General features: G+C 38.0%; 1 protein-coding gene across 1 annotated transcript; it reads left to right on the top strand.

Moving 5' to 3' along the window:
• Nucleotides 1-11,978: 11,978 nt before the first annotated feature.
• LOC124159878 lies at nt 11,979-15,613 on the top strand. Its single transcript, XM_046535775.1, has 3 exons — nt 11,979-12,106; nt 14,118-14,538; nt 15,488-15,613. The coding sequence occupies exons 1-3, from the start codon at nt 12,091-12,093 to the stop codon at nt 15,573-15,575; spliced, it is 525 nt and encodes a 174-aa protein (XP_046391731.1). The 5' UTR covers nt 11,979-12,090; the 3' UTR covers nt 15,576-15,613.
• Nucleotides 15,614-20,680: the final 5,067 nt, after the last annotated feature.

A 20,680-nucleotide genomic window follows, 5' to 3' on the forward strand; every position in this document is an offset into this window, starting at 1 on the left:
TATTCTCTTGCTTTATCATTTTATTTTATTAAATATTATTATATATTACATTTATCAATATTATTATTTTGTGATTTCAATATTAAATGTTGTTCTTTTTTGTAAAAGTTATATTATCAAAAAAACAGTATCTGGTGGGTTAAACTCCCAAACCTTCCCTTCCTTACACCCGTGATTCGGTGTGATGCTGCATGCAATAATCAAATCACCCGTCTTTTCCGCCGTGGGTACTTGTAGTTACGTAGAGTGCTTACAGATGTCACTTCCTGGTCCCCGGTCATAGTTTAGAATTATGAAAACGAGATGGCTCTGCCGCCTTCGTTTTTAAATCGCTTAGTCACTGGTCTCAGCCGATTGTGAATTCTTGTACGCCTGTGATTTTTTGTCGTCGGTTCCTGTGCCCGCTTGGTTGTGAAAGCGGGGGCGGTGTTTTGCGGGAGGCATCGATCCCCGCTTCCTCTCCTCCCCGTGTTCACTCCCGTCTTTACATTACCCCAACTCCATTTACGTGACGTCAGTATATCACGCGCTTATTGTCGTCACAATCGCTTTAATGATATGCGCAAACGTCAACAGCCTTCTCCGATAGCGTACAATCCGGCACACCTATTTGAATGCTGATCGGTTGTGGTAGGAGGGGTAGGAGTACGGTCTGGCGTCAAAGATGAGCAGTGGTTCAGCCATTGAGTTTATATTACCATGTATGTTTAGAGTATTTATGGGTTCAGCAATGGGAAAATACTCACTTTAACCCACAGGGCCGGTTTAAGCAGTAAGTAAGCAAATTACGTGGCCGCGCAGGGGGCGCCTTAGCGCTGGTTTTTAAGCTCTATAATTATCACATTCAATATTTAAGGAGTAAGCATTCCCATCCTCGCGGTTGTAAATTCATTCGTTGTGGAACAGTGACGTAATGGCAAAATTAGCAGTGCCGAAACGCGCTTTCCTTAGCTTTTTTTTGCAAATGAAATACTGCTCTGTGTGTTTAATTTATTTTAGCAAATGTAGAATAAACAAATCGAAAAATATTTTTATTTTGGCTACAAAAAATATTAGAAATTTTGAGGCACCAAAATTGTAAAAAATTGTTGTTTTGACTATTATGCCTTTTGTTAACCATTGCCGGGACGGCGTTCCGGCACCATGTTCATGGGCGGATCCAGGATTTTTTCCTGGGGAGTGCACCATGGCCTGACAGGCAAACAAATGGTCTTCTCGTATTTGGGATTGAACACAATATGCAACTATTACTCTACGAAATGTACTCTTTAATTTAATATAAACGTTTTTAATAAGTATATATTTATAACCTTCATATCAAAATATAAAATTTTTATTCATATTTGTATTAAAAATCTGGCTTACCTTTTGAGCGTCTGGGGAGGGGGGGGGCATGTCACCCCCCCTAAATCCGCCTATGCGTATGTTGATATTTTAGTTCGGAAAACGCAAAATGAGAATCTGAGTTACCTTTGCAATCAAGCCTGAATCACACGATAGTTTTTTGCGTCCCTTTTGAGCGACAACTCCAGCGATCGCTTCAATGATGGTAGGAAAATGACCTGCTCACTCAATCACTCTCCGCGATGGCTCCAGGGATGGAATTCCATCACTCGTTCCTTTTTCCGTCGCTGAAATCGCACGTTCCATCGCTGAAACCATCGCACAGGTATCGTCCTACAGCCAATCAGGACGCACGTCCACCAACAGCGATTGTAACGACACGCTTGGCTTTTAATTGCATGACTGTTGATGCGGAAAGTGACGGATTAAGCGGTGGAATGAGGGGCGGTGGCAGTGGCGTAGCGAGGGGGGGGGTCTGGACTGCCCCCCCGAAATATAAAAACACAATTAATTTGCTTCATCATAAAAGAAAACAAAATATCGAAAAATCATGAATTCTTAAAGGATTTCTGTGAAAAATGAAGTATTTTCGATTATGAAAACTGTTTAATTAGTTTAAAACCCTCTACTTAGTACCATGCTTTCCAAAAATTTTGCGCGATGAGAATCAGTGGCGCAGCGAGGGGAGGCGTTGGGGGATAACCCCCCCCCCCCCCAGAGCTCAGAGAAATTTTTAAGTTAAATCCATTTTACTTAATTGCATTAATATTACTTATAGAATAGTGTAAGGATTTATAAAATATCCCTGAGAAAGCCGTAAAACTCACTATTTATCCTAAAATGTTTCTGGGGAGGGCCCCCGCACCTCCCGCTTACCCTGGCGGGTATGCCGTACCCCCAAACATCCCAGTATTAGTTGCGCCTAAAACCCCTCCCAGCCTTAATTCCTATCTGCGCCCCTGGTGAGAATGACCGTGTGATTGAGAAAATGATTCGTCGAGCGATCACTCTTTTGGTCCCTTAAAAACTTGTCGCTAAAGCTATCACTCTGACTGACGGAGAAATGATCGTGTGTGATTCAGGCTTTAGGCTCGTAGGCATGTAAGTTTTCTCCATGAATCGGTAATTTCAGTTTGGACCATAGGATAGTGGCTTACGTACGTTAACAGCAGGCTGCGGTGATTTTTAATCAATGGTCGATGGTCAGTCTATAGTCGTATGTCGATGCTAAGGGATCAATAGCTGATCTTAATTAACGCTAACGGATCAGAATCATGGGCCGTTGAAAAAGTTGATCAGAAAGAATACTAGCCTCTTAGGTTTGGCGCCACGGCGGGTGGAGAAGATCAAATTGACAGATGGGGCGCCACTGTTTTAAGGAGGCATCATCAGTTCTGAGAATTTATGTTGTAAAAACGAGCAGTATCGGTCAGTGTAAAATTTCTCCATGATCATCTGGAACAAAGGGAAAAGATCAAGAACAATGATCCCCCGATCTTTTTTCGAGAAATTATCGGTATTGTTAACGCTTACAGGCATTAACATTGACATAAGAACTGGAATAAAATCCAAAATGACTATGGGTACTATGTTTTGAATGTGGTTATTTTCTTATAAATATAATCAGCATAAAATATCCTCAGTTATCCGACGTACTGAAAAAAATCCCCTCACGAAATCTGCTTCCTTTCATGAATTATTTGTTTGTGAAATTTTTCAGGAATCAAAATGGAGACAATAATATAATTTAAACTTTGAATTATCATGCTCACTTTACTTTTCATTTGGCAATTCAGTATTTAATGTGTATAGCATCAGAATATCCTCAATCACCTGGCGTACACGAAATGGCGCCATGCCTCAGGTTCAGAGGTTTCCGCGTTTCTGAATGTGTATCCGTAGTCATGGGAGCAGGTCATAAGTCACTTAATAAATTCGGTGAAGATTTTTTCTCGGACGATGTGAAACATATCCTTTGCTAATCGTCGTACTCTGGTGGACGTGATTAGGAGGAAATATAAAATAAATAGACAGGAATAAGAGTGATTTAAAATTTCATTCATTCTTCGTATCATTAAGGATGGCAACGGTGTCTAGATTAATGGCGTCTTATTAATGGAGTCACTCGCTAGGACGAGTCATTGCATGTATTTATTTTTTCCATTGTTCTAACCTCGCATAGATTAACTTAAGGAATTACTAAACGTTGGCAAGTTTTGCCTTTACATAAATGTTGACGTATTTTTTTGTTATTATGTGAAATAAATCTTATGACCGTGTGGTGTGCATGTGCTATCCTATTTCTATCTGCATTCTATGTGATTGGTCACCCCTTGCTAAACACTCTAGAGGTGACTCGTTAGGTATTATATCTATATCTAATTAGATATTTCCCTCTTATCTTGACCTCATTCAATTAATGATGAAATAATTCTTGGAGTATAGGTCAAATGTGTATGATGCAAAACATTTGCTAGCCAACGTTTCACTTTATTTAAAACTATCATCAGACTTAACATTTATGTATGTAACTATATTGTATATCAATGTATTTTATTTTTTTATCATATTTTCATTCATAGCCCTGATGATGGTTTTAAATAAGCTGAAACATTGGATAACAACTTTTTTTGCATCATATACATTTGACCTATACTTCAAGAATTATTTTATCATTAATAGCTATATCTATAAATACAGTGGCGTAACTATGGGGGGGGGGGGGGGGGAGGAGTGAGGGGGATTGATCCCCCCAAAGCCTCAGAGAAATAAAAATAATATTCAAAACTATTGTCTTCTTTTGACTTATGGTAAATTTTAACGTAACCTTTTAATCAAACCCGAATTTTTAGAGCTAAAATTATGTTAAATGTATTTGCAGGTATGTCATTTTACCAAAAATTTCGTAAAAGGGTGGGTTAGGTGGGTGGGACATCGCCCTTCGCCCATCCCCTCCCCCAGACCATATTCCTAGTCACGTCACTGTATAAATATCTATATCTATAAATATGGTCACTCATTCGAAAATTCATGAAATATTTGTTTTTGAACTGAAGCGTTGATGCATTTGGCAAGTTTTGCCTTGGCATGAATGTGTACGTATTTTTTGGTTGTTATGCGTAATATTCTTTTGCTCGTGTGGCGTGCATTATGGGATAGTTTTGCATTCTGGTGATTGGTCACCCCATGCCAAACACCGTGGAGATGGCTCGAAGGATATTATGCAGCGAATTCGACCAGTCTTCCGAATGAAATAGCATTAGAAATAAATATAGCATTCAAGGTTATATTGACTAAGTTTAAAGTTTATTTAATGAATTATATGCTTTTACGATGAGTGAGAATGATAAAAAAATATTGAGAGTATGCAATCCGCGTGACACCCAAATTGTCTGACTTGGGTGGCGCGCGCTCACTCTTGGTGCGATATCTCGGGAACCAATGGGCAGAAATTAAAGAAATTTGAGGTTATACTCTGCAAATGTGTAATGAGTCGTTGTAGAAGACAAAAAAGAGATAGAACAATCCCAGAGTGACATCATCTTCAGTTTTATCCGAAAAACACCCAAAAAAACCAAAATTTCTAAACTTTTGATGCGATGCGAGTTTTCCCGGTATCCGATTGCAGAAATAATTTTCATGATTTATTTTCTCACCGAATGGAATAAAAATGGGGGGAGGGGGGGCATCACAAAAGAAATCCGAAAACTTTTAAAATAAGGACCACCCTAATGCACACGTTTGGGAGAGAGAGAGGAAAGGAGGGGTGGGGGTAATGGTGGAGTGAGGTCGCTGCGATAAGACGAGAAGAGCAGGTGGGCAGCGGCTCCGCTTGGGAAAAGACGAGAATTTATATGCGCGCGGCCGTCGTTCAAGTGTTCGCGCTCAAGTGGGCGTTGGGAGGCTGGGTGTTGCATCACGCGCCTCCCTCAGGAGGAGCGGCGAAACAGGCGGCGGCCTGGACAGGTGTCCAGCAGGTGCTGCCCCCCGGCGGCACGAGTATGCAGAGAGAAAGAGTGCCGCCAAATTAGCCGGTGCGCGGAGTGAAGGGTTGATGGGGAGAAAACAGGATCGCTGGAAGAGATACGCTACGTGGGCACGGCTATCTTGATACTTCCTCACGCAGCGTGCGAAATGGGCTTAGGTACCTCGCAACGGATATTATTATTAAAGTAAATAATAAAGGTTTGTTTTCGTTCTCTCCGACCCAATTCACAAATACATACTTAGTGATTTTTTCGGGTATTCTTCCGCGTTTATCCATTTTGTAGGACAATATTTCGCCAACGTTCCAGTTGGCTTCCTCAGGTCCACTGAAGTATCGATACATAATCGCATACAAAGATAATACGAAGTGTCCATACATAATTTGCCATGAGAAAAATTCCCCCAGACCGGGTGTCGAACCACGGATCTTGGGCTTTCCGGGCCACTGCGCAGACAACTACGCCATCCAGGTTCCTGAAATCCCGCGGGAATTGGTCCAAGCATCATGTCACTAGATGTTCTAGATTTTCTAAATTTTACACGTACCGCCATGCGCGACTTTAGCGCAGGTGTAAGGCCCTAAACCGGTACCATGCAGTGGCGTAGCCAGGAATTTCGTTCCGGGGGGGGTCAAAAACCAGGGAGGGGAAATTTTTTGGAAACAGGGTACTAAGTAATGGGTTTTAAACTAATTTGAACACTTTTCATAATCGAAAAAAACTTAATTTGTTAAATAAATATTTTTTTAATTCATGATTTTTCAATATATTTTTTTTATGAAGGGAAATGATTGTGTTTTTATATTTCGGAGGGGGGAGGGATCCGGACCCCCCCGGATCCTCCCCTTGGCTACGCCTTTGGTACCATGAGCCTTGGTAAAAAGGCCATGGGAATTAAGAAACATGGATAGTGTTTCGACCTGCGCAGTGACCCGGAAAGCCAAGGGTCCGTGTTTCGATTCCCAGTCGTGGATAATATATTCTCGTGGCAATTCATGTATATTTCACAGCCTTTCACGCGGCAAGCTTCGAAATATTACCCAAAATCACATGTCAATGAAGATAATCAGTATAAGTAAGGGAGATTTAAGGAGTGGCAAAATAATCTTCCCCAGTCATTCATACTCAAGTATAAAATAAGGAAATACAATAGTTACAGCTCACTTTTCGTAAGTTGGTAATGCCATGAGAGTTCTCATTCATTTGCAAGCTAAGGGAGAACTTTTAACTGTTGGAAGGAATTGCTTACAAGTGCGTAACGAATGAAAAACCACAGGGGCCGAGGGGCAGCAAAGAAGCAGTGATCTGCAAGCATAAATTGCTTGGCATAAATAACTAAGCAAAAAGGTTGGAGGCGTCCATGATTCACCATTATTATTAAAGTATTCTCAGATTAAGGTAGGTTTTTATGGAGTATTAAAGAAGTATTCGGGAGTACAATGTTTATAATATGGCCTTCTCCGTTTTATTTATTACCTAAAAATCCTTTTCCTTCCTTTCCCTCGTTTACCCTCCATTCTACCCTCTAACACTGTCTTCAACATCCCCTCCTCGCTCTATAGTCGCTCCATCCATACCTCCTGTCTCCTCCGCATCTCATTTAGAAGCTGCCTCTCCTCACCCCCATATCAAGCACTTCGTAGTAACTCCTCTCCGTCCACTTCACCGTCTCCATTCTTCGCCACACCCACATCTCGAACGCCTCCAGTCTTCTCTCGTCCTCCTTCCTAAGTGCCCACGTTTCTGCACCATAAAGAAATACAATCCAGATCAAACTCTTCACTAACATTTTCTTTACATTCCTACATAGCGATCATCTCATAACCTCCTTCCTGTTCATGAGCGCCTCCTTTGCTAATGCAATTCTCTTCCTGATGTCTTTACTCCTGCATCCGTTGCCTAATCCGTAATTGTAGTAATACCACTGTATCTGCTGCCTAAATAACTGAATTGCTCTGCCTGCTCAAGCTTCAGCACTTCGTCGTTCCTTCTCCTCTCCGTTTACTTCACCTTTTCCATTCTTCTCCAGACTCATATCTCGAACTCCTCCAGTGTTCTCTCCCTTGTTTCCGCAGTGGAAAGTCATACACTCCATATGAGAATCTTTACTAATCTTTTCTTTAAACTCTTACATAAATATTCTCTCATAAGCTCCTTCCTTTTCCCGAACGCCTCTTTTGCAAAGGAAATTCTCTCCCTGATGTCTTTATTATTGCTTCTTTTTTCCTCTAATGTGCTGCCTAAATAGTTGAATTGCTTAACCTGCACAAGTTTTTCCCTGCTTACTTTTATCTTGAGTCTCACATTCCTAGCTCGCGATGCTTTACAAAACCACATGATCTTGGTTTTCTCTCTCATCGCAATATTTTTAGGATTCGTTTCGTCAAGTATTACATAAGTATTAATTGGTCTATCCTTTTTACGTTCTAAGGAATTATTAATGTTCTTTCGTTTCTGATTGAATTGTATTGTTTTCAGCGATGAAGCTCCTTTGGCTATTGTCTTCCGATTTGGTTATAAATACGGAGTAATAAATGAAATCATTAATTATACGTAACAAGAAATTAAAAACTTATAATAAGTAACTTATTACAGAATTTAAGCGATTATGTATCGCTATTATAGACGTGCAAGTACTCTTTTCTACCATGATATTTGAATGGGAGTCAACAGATATATTATTCAAGCACTAATAAATGTCATTGAGGTGGCTACATGGTATCGTGCGTTGCGTACTCGAGTTCATTTCAGTTGTAAAATATTTTTTTACTAGCATGCGTGATATCTTTCAACAAAAAGATGTATTGAATCTCTTATTGCTTACCATTAGTTGCGTCCGTCATTACAAAAGATTATGGCATTATTAAAAGACATTTTTAAAACTTGAGTAGGCGACACAGTGACACCTCATTGAATATGAATCATTTAAAAGGAAGTGATAATTTTTGGGGAAAATATGTTGAAAGACAATAATAAAATTATTATTTTAGCGATTCATTTTAACTTATTCATCATTGCAGTGATATTGCAATTATTGGACATTTTGCAAACGATTTTGAGGGATGCAATAAATCTATGCCTTCCTCTCTTCTGCCTCCCTGGGGGGAACACGAGGTGATATAGTGAAGCAAGTAAGAAAACGTTTCACATTCCCGAAGTAGTGAAAAAAATCGGAATTCTTTTGAAAATGTCCACCCGGTATCCGGAAAGTTTAAAAAGGTGTGTTGAAAGATTTAAGCCGGCGGTAGTGTACTGCGGAGGGTGGCGGAACTACTGGTGGATGGACGCTAATTGGCTCCGAAGTGACGCGAATCTGCAGAGCATTGTTACTTGAATACTACGCCACGTGGCGTGGGAACGAAGGCGGATAGCCAACTTGCTCTTCTTTTTTTTTTAATGCAAGGCTTGACGGAAAAGACTTGGTTCACGCCTCGACCCTCACGTGGAATGGGCCGTAAGATTTTAACGTAAGATTCTAGCGATGGTTACCCTGAAGACATGGGCGTACCCAGCGGGGGACAGGAGGGGGCAGCTGCCCCCCTCCCTAGAAATATAAATCACAAGAGTATTTAGGGATAATCAGGATTGGATCGAAACGAAAGCTTGGAACAAATTTTCTTTAAACCCACGAAAATTATATATGTATAAGACATGCAACCAGTGGCGGACCTATGGGGGCTAAGGGGCTATAACCTCCTCCCCTTGGGTATCCAATTTACACTAGATAGAATGATAATTTTTTCCGACCCCCACTAATGCTGGAATTTTAACCCCCAATTAGCCCCCCCTTGTCCCTATCCTGGATCCGCCACTGCATGCAACTAAAATAAAATAGTTTTTCAATTTGGGGGAAACTAATTCCCCCAAATCTATATCCTTACCATTAATTATCAAGTTTTAGAACTTTTCACGAATCAAAAACCTAATAAGAAATATAAATGCTAATATAATCCTTTTCATTCCTTCAAATTATTGCAAAAGTGATGAAAATTAGAGGGGGGGGCTTCCCCCCGAAAATGGTGGGTGATGGAGGAAAATGGATGTAATAATCGGATTTAGGAAGTAATTTTACACAAGAATCTGCAGGAATGGTATCAGGGCTCGAGAAAAAATTATTTTTTGCCGTCCAATGTAATTTTTAAAACTTATAAAGCGCTGTTTTAATTTTCTTAAAATGTTGGTTTCACCCACCTTTTCCATACTAAAATGTTACAAATTTAACTACCACGGCTCGCCCCACTTTTGATCCTGGATACGCCCTTGATTCGACTGCAAAGGCTATAGCATTCCTCGCATCGCGGTGGTGATTCATAAGCCGCGAAGAGCTCAGACAAAATACGATTCGGAGAAGTCATTCCCTGGAAATCTGAGGTCTACACACGTCACATTTTGGAACGCTATTATAATATTTGTTTTTTTCCCGGCGAATATTGCAGTGAAGTTTTCTCGGGTTTCACACCGAGTTAGGTCCTCCATTTCTCCTTCCAAAGTTTTGATGCTCATTGAAACGTTGGAAGGAGAAATGGAGGACCTGACTCGGTGTGAAACCCGAAACTTCACTGCTTTTGGAACGCTATTTTTCGCGCGGCGTCTCATGGACACCATTTTGGAATGGTTAAACAAAATGCATGAAAGTAAAAATAACTTTTTTAGCTACAATTAATCATTCATTGAATACTAAATGAATGGACAACAGATTTATGCGTAACAATTATAGATATATTTGTATCAATAAAATACTGAATACTATTCATTTCGACGTTTCTTACAATTTTTCTTTTATTGAAATTATATCAACATGTTTAATTTGGACAGTGAATGCAAATGTATTTTCCAGAGTTTCACAGTACTTATTTGGCTAATTACCAAACAAATAATTTTTACTTCAGAGGGAAACTTAAATTTTGGAGGCATTTTATGCTGATAGTGCGTTCAGCTGAACTTGAACCAAAATATCTCCAATCAGATTAGAAAGTTATTATTCGATGCAACCACACAACTGTTATGAGTATATTTACGGCTAATGCCATACGTCTACATCAATTCATTCAATGAGCCACCATAAACGTATGTAGTAGAGGCTAAAACGGTGTATTTTCGCCAAAGTTCACTCAAATTATGTGAGAGCCAAAGTAAATTCATCGCAATAATAGTTTTATACAAGCGTTAAATTGATTGCAATAAAAAATTCGTAGCAATAAGACGCGCCTCCAAAATGTATTGCTTGAAATAGTTGTTGGTTTTAATTATAGACGTATTTAAACACTTTGCGATCACGAAGGTATTAGCATGTAACGTAATATAATTCAAGTTTGTCGCGTGTGGTCTACCAGACTCCAAAAACAACAATATATAAAAATTTATCCCTTAAATGTTACCAAACATATAGTCATATTGGTGACTATTTCGGAATAATAAAATACGAGGAATATGAGATTCCTAACTAAGAAAATACGATGTGGGCATAGGAAGGAAAATGGCTTGGCGTTTGGTAGACGCTAAGCGACCAACGGAGGGTTAAATCATGCGGTTAGTATGTTGGCCATGACATGATACGGACGCATAAAATGTTTATCCCATATTTTGCATGCTATTAAAAAAACCTCAACCAAACTAAAGTCAGAAACCCTTACAAATCTTGAAAGTAATCAAATTAAATTAAGAGACCTATACGCCAATAAAAATATTCAAGTCTACAATTCACGGATAATGAGCCTGAGTGCAAAAATATTTTAACATTAATTTCGGCCAGAAAATCATCTGGCGCATCAATTTTTCATGATAATTTTTCATAATAATGACTGTTTTTTCGAAAAACTACTTTGCAAATCATCTGGTATTACAGTAGTTTATAGCTGTGCCAGGGTGAAATTTAGATATATAGAAAACTGGGATATATTGGCTGGAGTTTATTCTGAAAGTATTCTTGTCAGTCAACGGTTCATTGAAAATTTAGGTCCCCATTCTCGTTCTTTTGTTTGTGGACTTCGTCGGATATTTACGATGGAAATTCGATACACTGTACCCTTCATAAATATCGTTATTTGGGAACTTTATCTTTCGTCGAGGAAGATAATAAGGCGTCAGGCAGCAATAAGATACGCCCACAAACAGTGTGTTCTCCGAAAAAAGACACACGAAATAATGTTCACAGCATACATATGTTAGGACCAGTGAGAATTAAATAGATTACGCAATCGAAATATACATTAATGTCAACAGAATCTAATAAATTTAGTGTCACTCCAGTGAATATCCTCCTACAGGAGAATACGCAATTGACTCCCTGTGAAAGTGATAATCTCAATAAAATTTAGGCAGCTATGAATTTTTCTAAGAAAATTTTAATAATTATTATAATTTTACAAATACGCTTGTATTAAAGCATTGTTTGATTCATCAGGAGGCATTTTTCGCATGGCCTTATGAACAACAATGTTAAGCGTCCGTGAATACATTGACAATGGGTACCCAGGAAACCAGGAAAATATTTCTAAAAGTTGAAAACGAATTGAAGAGTAGTGAGGTGCACTAAAAGCTAAAGCAGCTAAAGCGACACGCACTGCGAAAATATCGTACGAAACTTCGCCCTGGTTATTCGAAGAGAGGCTACTAAGGCCAAGAAAAAAGACGGACGAATTTGAAGAAGATAAATACGATCCCTGTGACAGAAATCACAATAACAGAGATTACGAAGGTATCAACGGCTTCAAACACCGCGGAACTTCTAACCTCGAAGCCAGTACGCATTTAACAAGCCATGGGGGCCTGTTTGTGTAAGTATTGAAATGATTTTATGGTATTACGTATTTGCCAATAGAGATTAACTAGCAATCTTAATAAAAGTCGTATTGTAGAAGTAAAGTTATATCTCACAAGAAAAATTTGCTCTATTTATCTATAACTAATAGCAGATAATCAATGATTTTTATAATTAAGGGATTACTAAGCGTTTCGGTGGCAAGTAGCTTAGGTAATTAGAGTGCCAGATTTATAATAATAGGAAAATAAACGGCTTTGATGTAAATATAAGTCATCACTAATTATGGTTGTGGGAGAAAGTAATTTAATGTGAAATTTGTAATGAGTGAAAGAAAGATTTGAAAAAAATATGGAAGCAATGGGTACTTCGCACTAAGTAGACCGTTTTAAAATAGGATTAATATAAATAATAATATTTATTTTAAAACAATTTTTTTTTTGAACAAATATATTCATTATTTGGGTAATGAAAATTTTAAACGCATCAGTTTTGGTTCACTCATCCATTCCGTCCACAAATGAATGTGATCATACTGTGGGTCGGTTGATAATGCTGTAAATCGGGACTACATGTGGACAGGCAGGCGCGGCTTATGCTGATGCCAGTATCCCTGTTGAAATATACTTAAGAGTTCATCATTGCCCGGCGTCTCTTGAATAGTTGCTCATAGTTTTTCTTTTATAAGTATGGTCTTTCATTGTAAGCACGGCCATAGCATAAATAAGTTTCTAACACCCACGAAATTTCTCGCGAAAAGTCATGCTTTCTGTTACACGGGGTTGAAAGTATCCTAATTATGTTTCTGCTATCACTACTGGTCCTATCCATTATTTTTAAGGAATGCTTTTCGCAATATAAGGAGGTGAAACACTAAGTATTACCATCCTTTTTTTTCGGAGCATCAGTTGATACCTGAATATCGGCAGTTTGCCATCCCGACAATCAGAATGAATTTCGAAAGCCCACTAATCTTTGAAACATAACTTCAAGGGTTTTTATTATTTCGTACTGAGTGAATAATTCAATATTTCGTTAATTACGAAGTAAAGTTATGCAAGACCCGATGATAAAATTGAAAATAAAGAAGTAAATTACGGAATTCTCAGTGAATGATATAAATGTTTTGTAAGAAAAAGGCATTTTATAAGAATCGGCTAATACCTCACGATTCTGTAGACATATGCGAATTACGCTCTTAGATGGCAATCTACCGGTATCATCAATTCTCAGTGTAAGGCATTTCACACATTTTTTATTGCGATCATTGGGGATAAAATGTGAAAAATAAAAAGATTTGCATTTTTCTATTTTTTCGTTTGTCGATCTGCGGTCAACTTCTCGAGCTATTCGCGGGAAAATAAAAGCGACCTTAGGCATTTGCGAAAAACAATTTGCAGGCCAATTTTTTAAAGTTCAAGCATACTGGTCCAAATTAATTTTTTTGAAGTAAGAAATAATATACAGGATCGATTGTCGACCTTTTACAAGACGTACCTTTTTATCGTTCAAAATAATTATCTACTGGTTGTAATATTATGTTTGTTCAATCAAAGAGTTTATTCTTCCAGAATTTTCGATGTGAGATATCTCGTGAAATATTTCCCTTGTATAAACTCAGCGCCTTGTGATTTCGAGTTGAACTTGATTTTTGATCTGATGGTAGCACTAGGCTTGTTGAACAAGCCACGACCACAAAGGCTTAAGTTGATAACGACAACGAATTCTGTTAAAACACGGATAAAAAAAGCATTAAACAAATGACTACATCATAGAGCGTTACAAAACGTCCACACTACTTTCTTGTTGACTCATAATCGACCAAACTCCATAAGGATACGGCCACATAACCAATAAAAATAAGACCAATACCAATAAGGATATCAGGATTGATTTCATCGAGTTCTGCGCTATTTTTTCGCTAATTATCCGCAATAGATGTTAGAGAACTATTCTAAGTGCACCGTGCGGTTAATTTACTATTTATTTCCATACACCGGACTTTAACGGTATCCCTTTATTTCCAGGCTGTTTCGGCAAGTTGAAGAAGGAGGAAGACAATGAAACTAACTGGGACCACTTCCCCTCCGAAATTCCTAAAAACCCTTCAATCTCCGCATCTGCTCCCTCCCTCCTGGAAACAACGAAATCACCGTTGCCGAAATATATTAGAAAAAGAACGACCTCTTGTGATGGATTGCCCCTTACGAAGCTATACCCCTTTTTCATCAGGAAGACCAGTAATTTCGTCTCCAGCATGCCTCTGCTGATAAAGTATGACGCCCCTTACCCATGCCGCAAGATCTTCAGCTCTTCCCCAAATTTACGTTCGGACAACCAGATAACACTACCTCAACTTTCGAAATCAATATCTTCACCAAAATTCCAGGAATATATTTCGGACATAGGGGATGGACACATTTTAAATAATTATCCACTTAACACGTGGTGAGTAGTACTTTATTTATCGTGTCTATATCCTTTCAGCTAAGCTAATAGGGAATTTCTCCCATGATATCTTACTCCTATTTGTTAATTTACCCGTCTACGGATATCAGAAATGTGTGATACATGCTGGTAGTGCATCTTTAACTTTATTGTTATGGTTACATGTTGATTTGTCCACAATTTTTGAAAGTTTTTGAGAAAAAATAACACATTTATAAGTACACGATAATCATATATGTTCTTCATTATAACCGTATTTTACGTGCCTACAGCTAATTGAAAATGGAGAAATTTCGTCGCGAAAAAATGTTACATTTTGGATTCAGATGATTTATTGTTCAATTCATTAAATATGAGCCAACATCCGAGATATTTTTCTAATACCTTTATATCCATTTCAATATACCTCTCAAATGCAGCGTTGGGCCTCGGTGTGTAAAAGCAATTACTTCGACAGTTGTGGATTACACATTTTGCCGCCACTATAAGTTAATTGTAATCGCTTGTAGTACCATGCTTCAAATGTGCATGACAATGAGGGTGCTGAATACATAATTTCACTTATATAATAGTTCACTATAATTAGCTCACTTTAATACGCATAACTCATCCCTGAGAAATGTGAAAATCTAATGAGTGGAATTACTCTGTCAAAAATATAATTAGCTTTGAAACGTGCATGATACTTCCGAAAATAAAGATGACGATTCATCTCAGTTAGAACCTGTAAATAGAAAAATTCAAAGGTTTAGTACTCAGTCAATACGGAAATACTCATAAATATATAACAAAATCGTCGAAAAAATATAGATTGCATCGGTGCATATATCTTTCCCGCCTTTTTGCCTTCGAAAAAAATTTTACTAGTTCATGTTTTTTTTTTTACTTCGCGCAATGTTATTTTCTCAGTGTAAATCAGAGAAATTGACTAATATTTTTTTCATTCAAGCGCGGAATGGGTACAAGATACCAACTGCATGCAGGCGAACGAAGGAGTCACCATCGTAGAAGAGGGAACGGAGCGGCCAGAAGAATGAATATTAAGTGATGAACCAGGACAGGAGGATCTAAATTCAACAGTAGATGTATTCCACACAATCAAAATTACTTGTTTGAATAAATTCCATTCTGGCAAGAATGAGAGTGTTTTCTTTATTTGAAGAAATATGATATTTCCATAATTAATATTAGCGGGCGTAACTCGACGGAAATTCATAATCGTGGGAGTAGAAGGAATAATAACTTTGCTATTTCCACGTGGTAATATATTGAGATCGACCATTGACAATGTTACGCTGTAACGGCACCATGGTCGGTCCCAATAAATTACCATGTGGAAATAGCAAAGTTATTAATCCTTCTATTCCTACTGATATTTCCATGTTGACTGCTACGTTAGTTTTTGTATACCGATGACTTCCGGACCGAAAGACCTCTGCCTATTTAGAAATATGAAAAATGAGAATTTCAAAGTTTCAAATCATTGTTATTTAGGTTTTCTCAATTTTTTCAAACGAGAATATAAAGAAACTGAATTTATAATTTTTATCGAGAATTTCTGGAAAAAAGGCCACTGAATATCTTCAACGATCTGATAAACCTCAGGTCACTATGTTGTTAAACCAATAGATTTTACACTGTCGGGCATAATACTAAAAGCATTAGCTATACCATTCATAATTGTTTCTCAAATATAAGCACAAACAATTCTGCATCGAAATTACCAATTTTTTTTGAAATTTATATTTGCTAATTTACTTTGGTTTCGAGAAATATTGTGGGAAAATGGCAACTCAAGTCGATGCTCAAGGCTCTCTCAAGGTGGAAGTTATTCTGTCTGGAAATAACGGTAAGGTAATTATAAAAATTTTAAATTTGTATGGTATCATAAAAATAGCAATGAAACAGTTGGAAGAATACCCTAGAACCGACAAGAATATGGAACGAACATTGGTCAGTTATCAGCTGTAAATCAATTAAAGGTAAGCCATTAGTAAGCAGCAAAGAGAAGGCCACGAAAAAAATATAAATGGGAAAACGAAAACTTGGGAATTGAAAGAGTGTCGCCACCTAGCCGTCTCATGCCCTACTTATTATTTTTTATTCATGAAATATATTCTATGGTAAAATTTGTCTATTTTTACCTCTCTAGAGTGACATGACTTTTTTCTTGAAGGGAGACATTTTGATCAAAATTACGGAGTTTGCATTAATTTTATATTTATTATAATTCACTGTTACTATATCTATCGTTCCCGCATTTGGGGTGCACTGATCCAAGAGATTATTTGACTGACCTATGATAGTATAATGGGATTCCAGCTCGGTGTGTTTTTCAGCTGCTCGCAAATTAAATTTCATTTCCCACACTCGCATTTTTAAGCTGTTGGACTTGTTTATCTTGGGTCTTCAGGTAGTTGGACAGGAATGTTGACAGAGTGTCTGAATTCAAAGAAACATCTCTATGCTGCCCGGCGAAAATTTCTATTGGGTGTTGCCTTTGCCGTGTAGTATAGTAGCCGAGCGGGGAATATTTTTGGTGGACTCTTAACTGAAATGCTCCCTCTCGACTTTCAAAACGAGTGGTTGTGTTTCGCATAGGAATCTTTAAGTTCATGTATTTACTTTTATATTTTGGAAATGTGGTGTAAGTGGTATTTAGGACGTATTTATATTAAAAATTACATAATTTAAACTAAGGGTAAGGGGTCATCCAAGTACTTAGTCACCATTTCTGAGATGTTGAAAAGTTTGTTATTTTTTTAAATTATACATCGAACCAATTCATGACGCAGGCCTCCGTGGTTTCGACGTTGTGCCAGATGCCGTTGAAAAATGAGTTAGATTTAGATAGCTTAAATCGTCTGCCGCTTAAGATGATTTTAACGAAGTGCATGGTGCACTTCTGTTTGATATTAAAAAATACTTCCAAGCTATTCATGTAAAATGAAATGCATTCATTTTCTGTCTATCATAATTATAAAATATATATTTTTATCAGCTAATACAGCACTTTACTTCAAAATTATTTTTTATGGCTAGATAAATTATCGAATAGTTATCATGGAATTATATTAAAAATGTAATACTTAATAAAAACGTAAAAGTTACTTCGTCCTAACAGAAGGACATATTTTTAGGGATAAAGCTATGTCATATATCAATTTACCCATTTATGCCTAGTTTTTCCATTTTTAGTACACCTGACGCGACTTTCTAATTTAATTACTACGACTCATTGTACAACAACATGCTACGGTTTTTCTTTCTGAACCTCTTTATAAAGATATATTTAATTACGGGGCGCAAAGAATCAGTCAGTTTTGCCAACCCATTGCAGACAGTGTGTTGATAAATATTGGTTTTTTATTTCAAGGCAGTTTTTCTGAGACCATCTCAAATATTATATTAATAACTATTTGCCATTATACCCAAATGTTTTAAATTTTTCCTGCATTTTCAGTAATAGTTTACTGTAGAGCTATAAGAAGGAAATTTTGAAACAATGGGTTTTGTTTTTGTTTTAAGCTTTTATTTAACAGTGTCCCATTTTTGAAACACTAGGCAAATCCACTACTATCAAGCGTGCATTCCGGCGCACTGAAATATTCACTTTAATTTTAAATAAACTCAGAAATTTGATTTTATGCGACTGAGGGAAACTATGATATGTATTGGCTATAATTAGTTTCCATTTCAGTGAAAGAATAAATACATCGATATCTGATCAGTTGTGAACAGAGAGATGAAAACATATGAGTCACCCTGTGCACTAGGGCGGATCGGAAAAATCGATTTTTTCAAATCCATCTGACCCAACGAAAAAAAGTTGTGGGACCGATCAAAAATAAGGCCTGAAAATTTTGAGACCTCTAGGTGAACCCCTGACCCTCGCTCAAATGCAATTTAGGGGGGGGGGGAGGTCGAAATTCGAAAAATATAGTATTTTATGGTCATTTCCTATAGATTTTGCCGATTTACTGTTCTCTAGGTCAAAAATTTCGTGCATTTTGACGTATCTGCCGCCGTTTAGCCACAAAATGCCTAATTTGAGTCCGCGTCCGCGAAGAAAATATGCCAACGCCCACGCAACGTCGCGGATACAAGAGCTGCAGGCCGATTCCCTCCCCTCCCCGCTCGCTTCTACCCCTCCCACTCCTCCAATACAGCAAAATTCATCCCGCGTATGCTGCTAGGAGGTCGTTTATCTTTGATAATATAAATCGGAAGATGGTAGAAGGTAATAAAGGAAGCTAAGTGAGACGACTTGTCCCTTATTAGGCGCCTCCTCGGGGTTAAACAAATCGATGTTACCAACTTTTAGAGAAGTGGTGAAATAGTTTTAGATTCGAGAACGCAGGAAAGGAGCCTACGGTCCATGAAAAGGCCTCTCGAGTGGCTATTAAGGTGTGCGAACTATGGTGACGCTTCCCTTCCATTATGTGTGTGACTAAATGGATTTAGCGGTGCAACAGGAAGTACTAAAACTTACGGAAAATGCGAATAGGCCATAAGTAGGGTTTTTGCTGAAGTAAAAAACTCAAGCACTTTTGAAAGAACATTTGAAATTATGCGATATTTTTGCCTGTAAGTGCAAGAAGGAGCATAAGGTTCCCCCAATTAGTATGTTGAGAGACCAGCGGACGAAACTAAATATGATGGCTGCTAGATTGAGTCCTAAAGAAACTCAACAACTGAGGAAAAAAAAGGGAATCGTCGGAGAGCGTTGAATCGACATCGTCAATTCTTGTATGGGAAAATACTATCAAAAATATTCTTCATCAATTCATCCGAAGAAAATTAAACTAAAGAGAAATCATCCGATTTTTATCTCTACGTTCCTCATCAAATAAAAATTCAGGACTAAACTCAAACTGGGACTTCTGTGTGGAAAATGCGTCTGCCGAATGTGATAGAGGTATATGCAAGAAGCAAGAAACAGCAATGATCGTCCCCGCAACTTTAGTTGACGCAAAAAGCATAACTTCGACAGAAACATCCAAGGTAGTTTGCAAGAGTTACTTGCGTAGACAGAAACAGATGCTAATTATTGTGAATACGAAAAGAGAGGTATCGAAGGGTGTCATCAAAGGGCTATATTTTTATGGAGTGAAAGACTATACTTTTGTTTTATAAAAAAGGCAAGAACACTTATCGATCCAAGTTAAGAGGGGAATGTGTGATGTTTGTTGAAAAAACAGGGTCCCACTTTTGGGTTTGCCTCCCCCGTCGGAGGATTAGCAAAAGTTATAAAATCTGCGATTCTCGATTCCTTTCTGATTGAAAATGAGATACGCAAAGATAAAAAGTATTTGGTTGCGATGGTGAATGCCGCCCAAAAAGGAGGCATCATCCCTATGCTACAAGCATAATTCCAATATCCCTACTATGTGAGTTAACTCTTCTCGGGATTCCCACCGGGTCAATTTTTCCATAATGGCAAGCGTTTCAAGATCCGACTTGGGGCTCATCATCAGGGATAAATTTCGTTGAATCCCGAGAAGAGTTTACCCACATCATTCTCCGGGAAAGGATCAAATAATATTTCATCCCTTACAGAGGTCTATTTGCTAATTGCACTAAGTTGACTTAGATTTGCGACATAAACGTTGGGAGGGCAATCTAAGGACCAAATTTGCGTTGTTGCAAGTATGCGTTTGGCGGCCGATCCGAGATTTTTTAATGTGCTGGATTTTAATATCAACTTTAAGGACTACTTGCTGATGACATATTGGAGAGAGACCACAGTACCTCCGGCTACATCTGACCTTAGTGCTGTGGATTTTCAAAAACCTATTGATGAACGTTCAAATTTGAAGTTAAATATTTCTTTTTATTATACATACAGACGAGAGATTCGTGAAGAAATTCACCAAAACTTTGTTGACAACAGCGAAAGACGAGGAATGACACTGACATAAGAAATACAGATTGGAAAGCAGGTAATTGAAAAATTCTTTCATGATTGTTCCTCCACAGACGATACTGAAACATTTAATATTTAGACTGACGAAGTAAGACGCACTTGGCGTGAATTTTGGCGCATTTGGCGCATGGGAGAGACTTGCGGGGAGGGGACACGAGCGGCTTTCGCCCAAAATCCATTTAGTCACACACATAATGGAAGGGAAGCGTCACCATA

This window comes from Ischnura elegans, chromosome 5, assembly GCF_921293095.1.
Source record: "Ischnura elegans chromosome 5, ioIscEleg1.1, whole genome shotgun sequence".
Taxonomy (NCBI): Eukaryota; Metazoa; Arthropoda; class Insecta; order Odonata; family Coenagrionidae; genus Ischnura; species Ischnura elegans.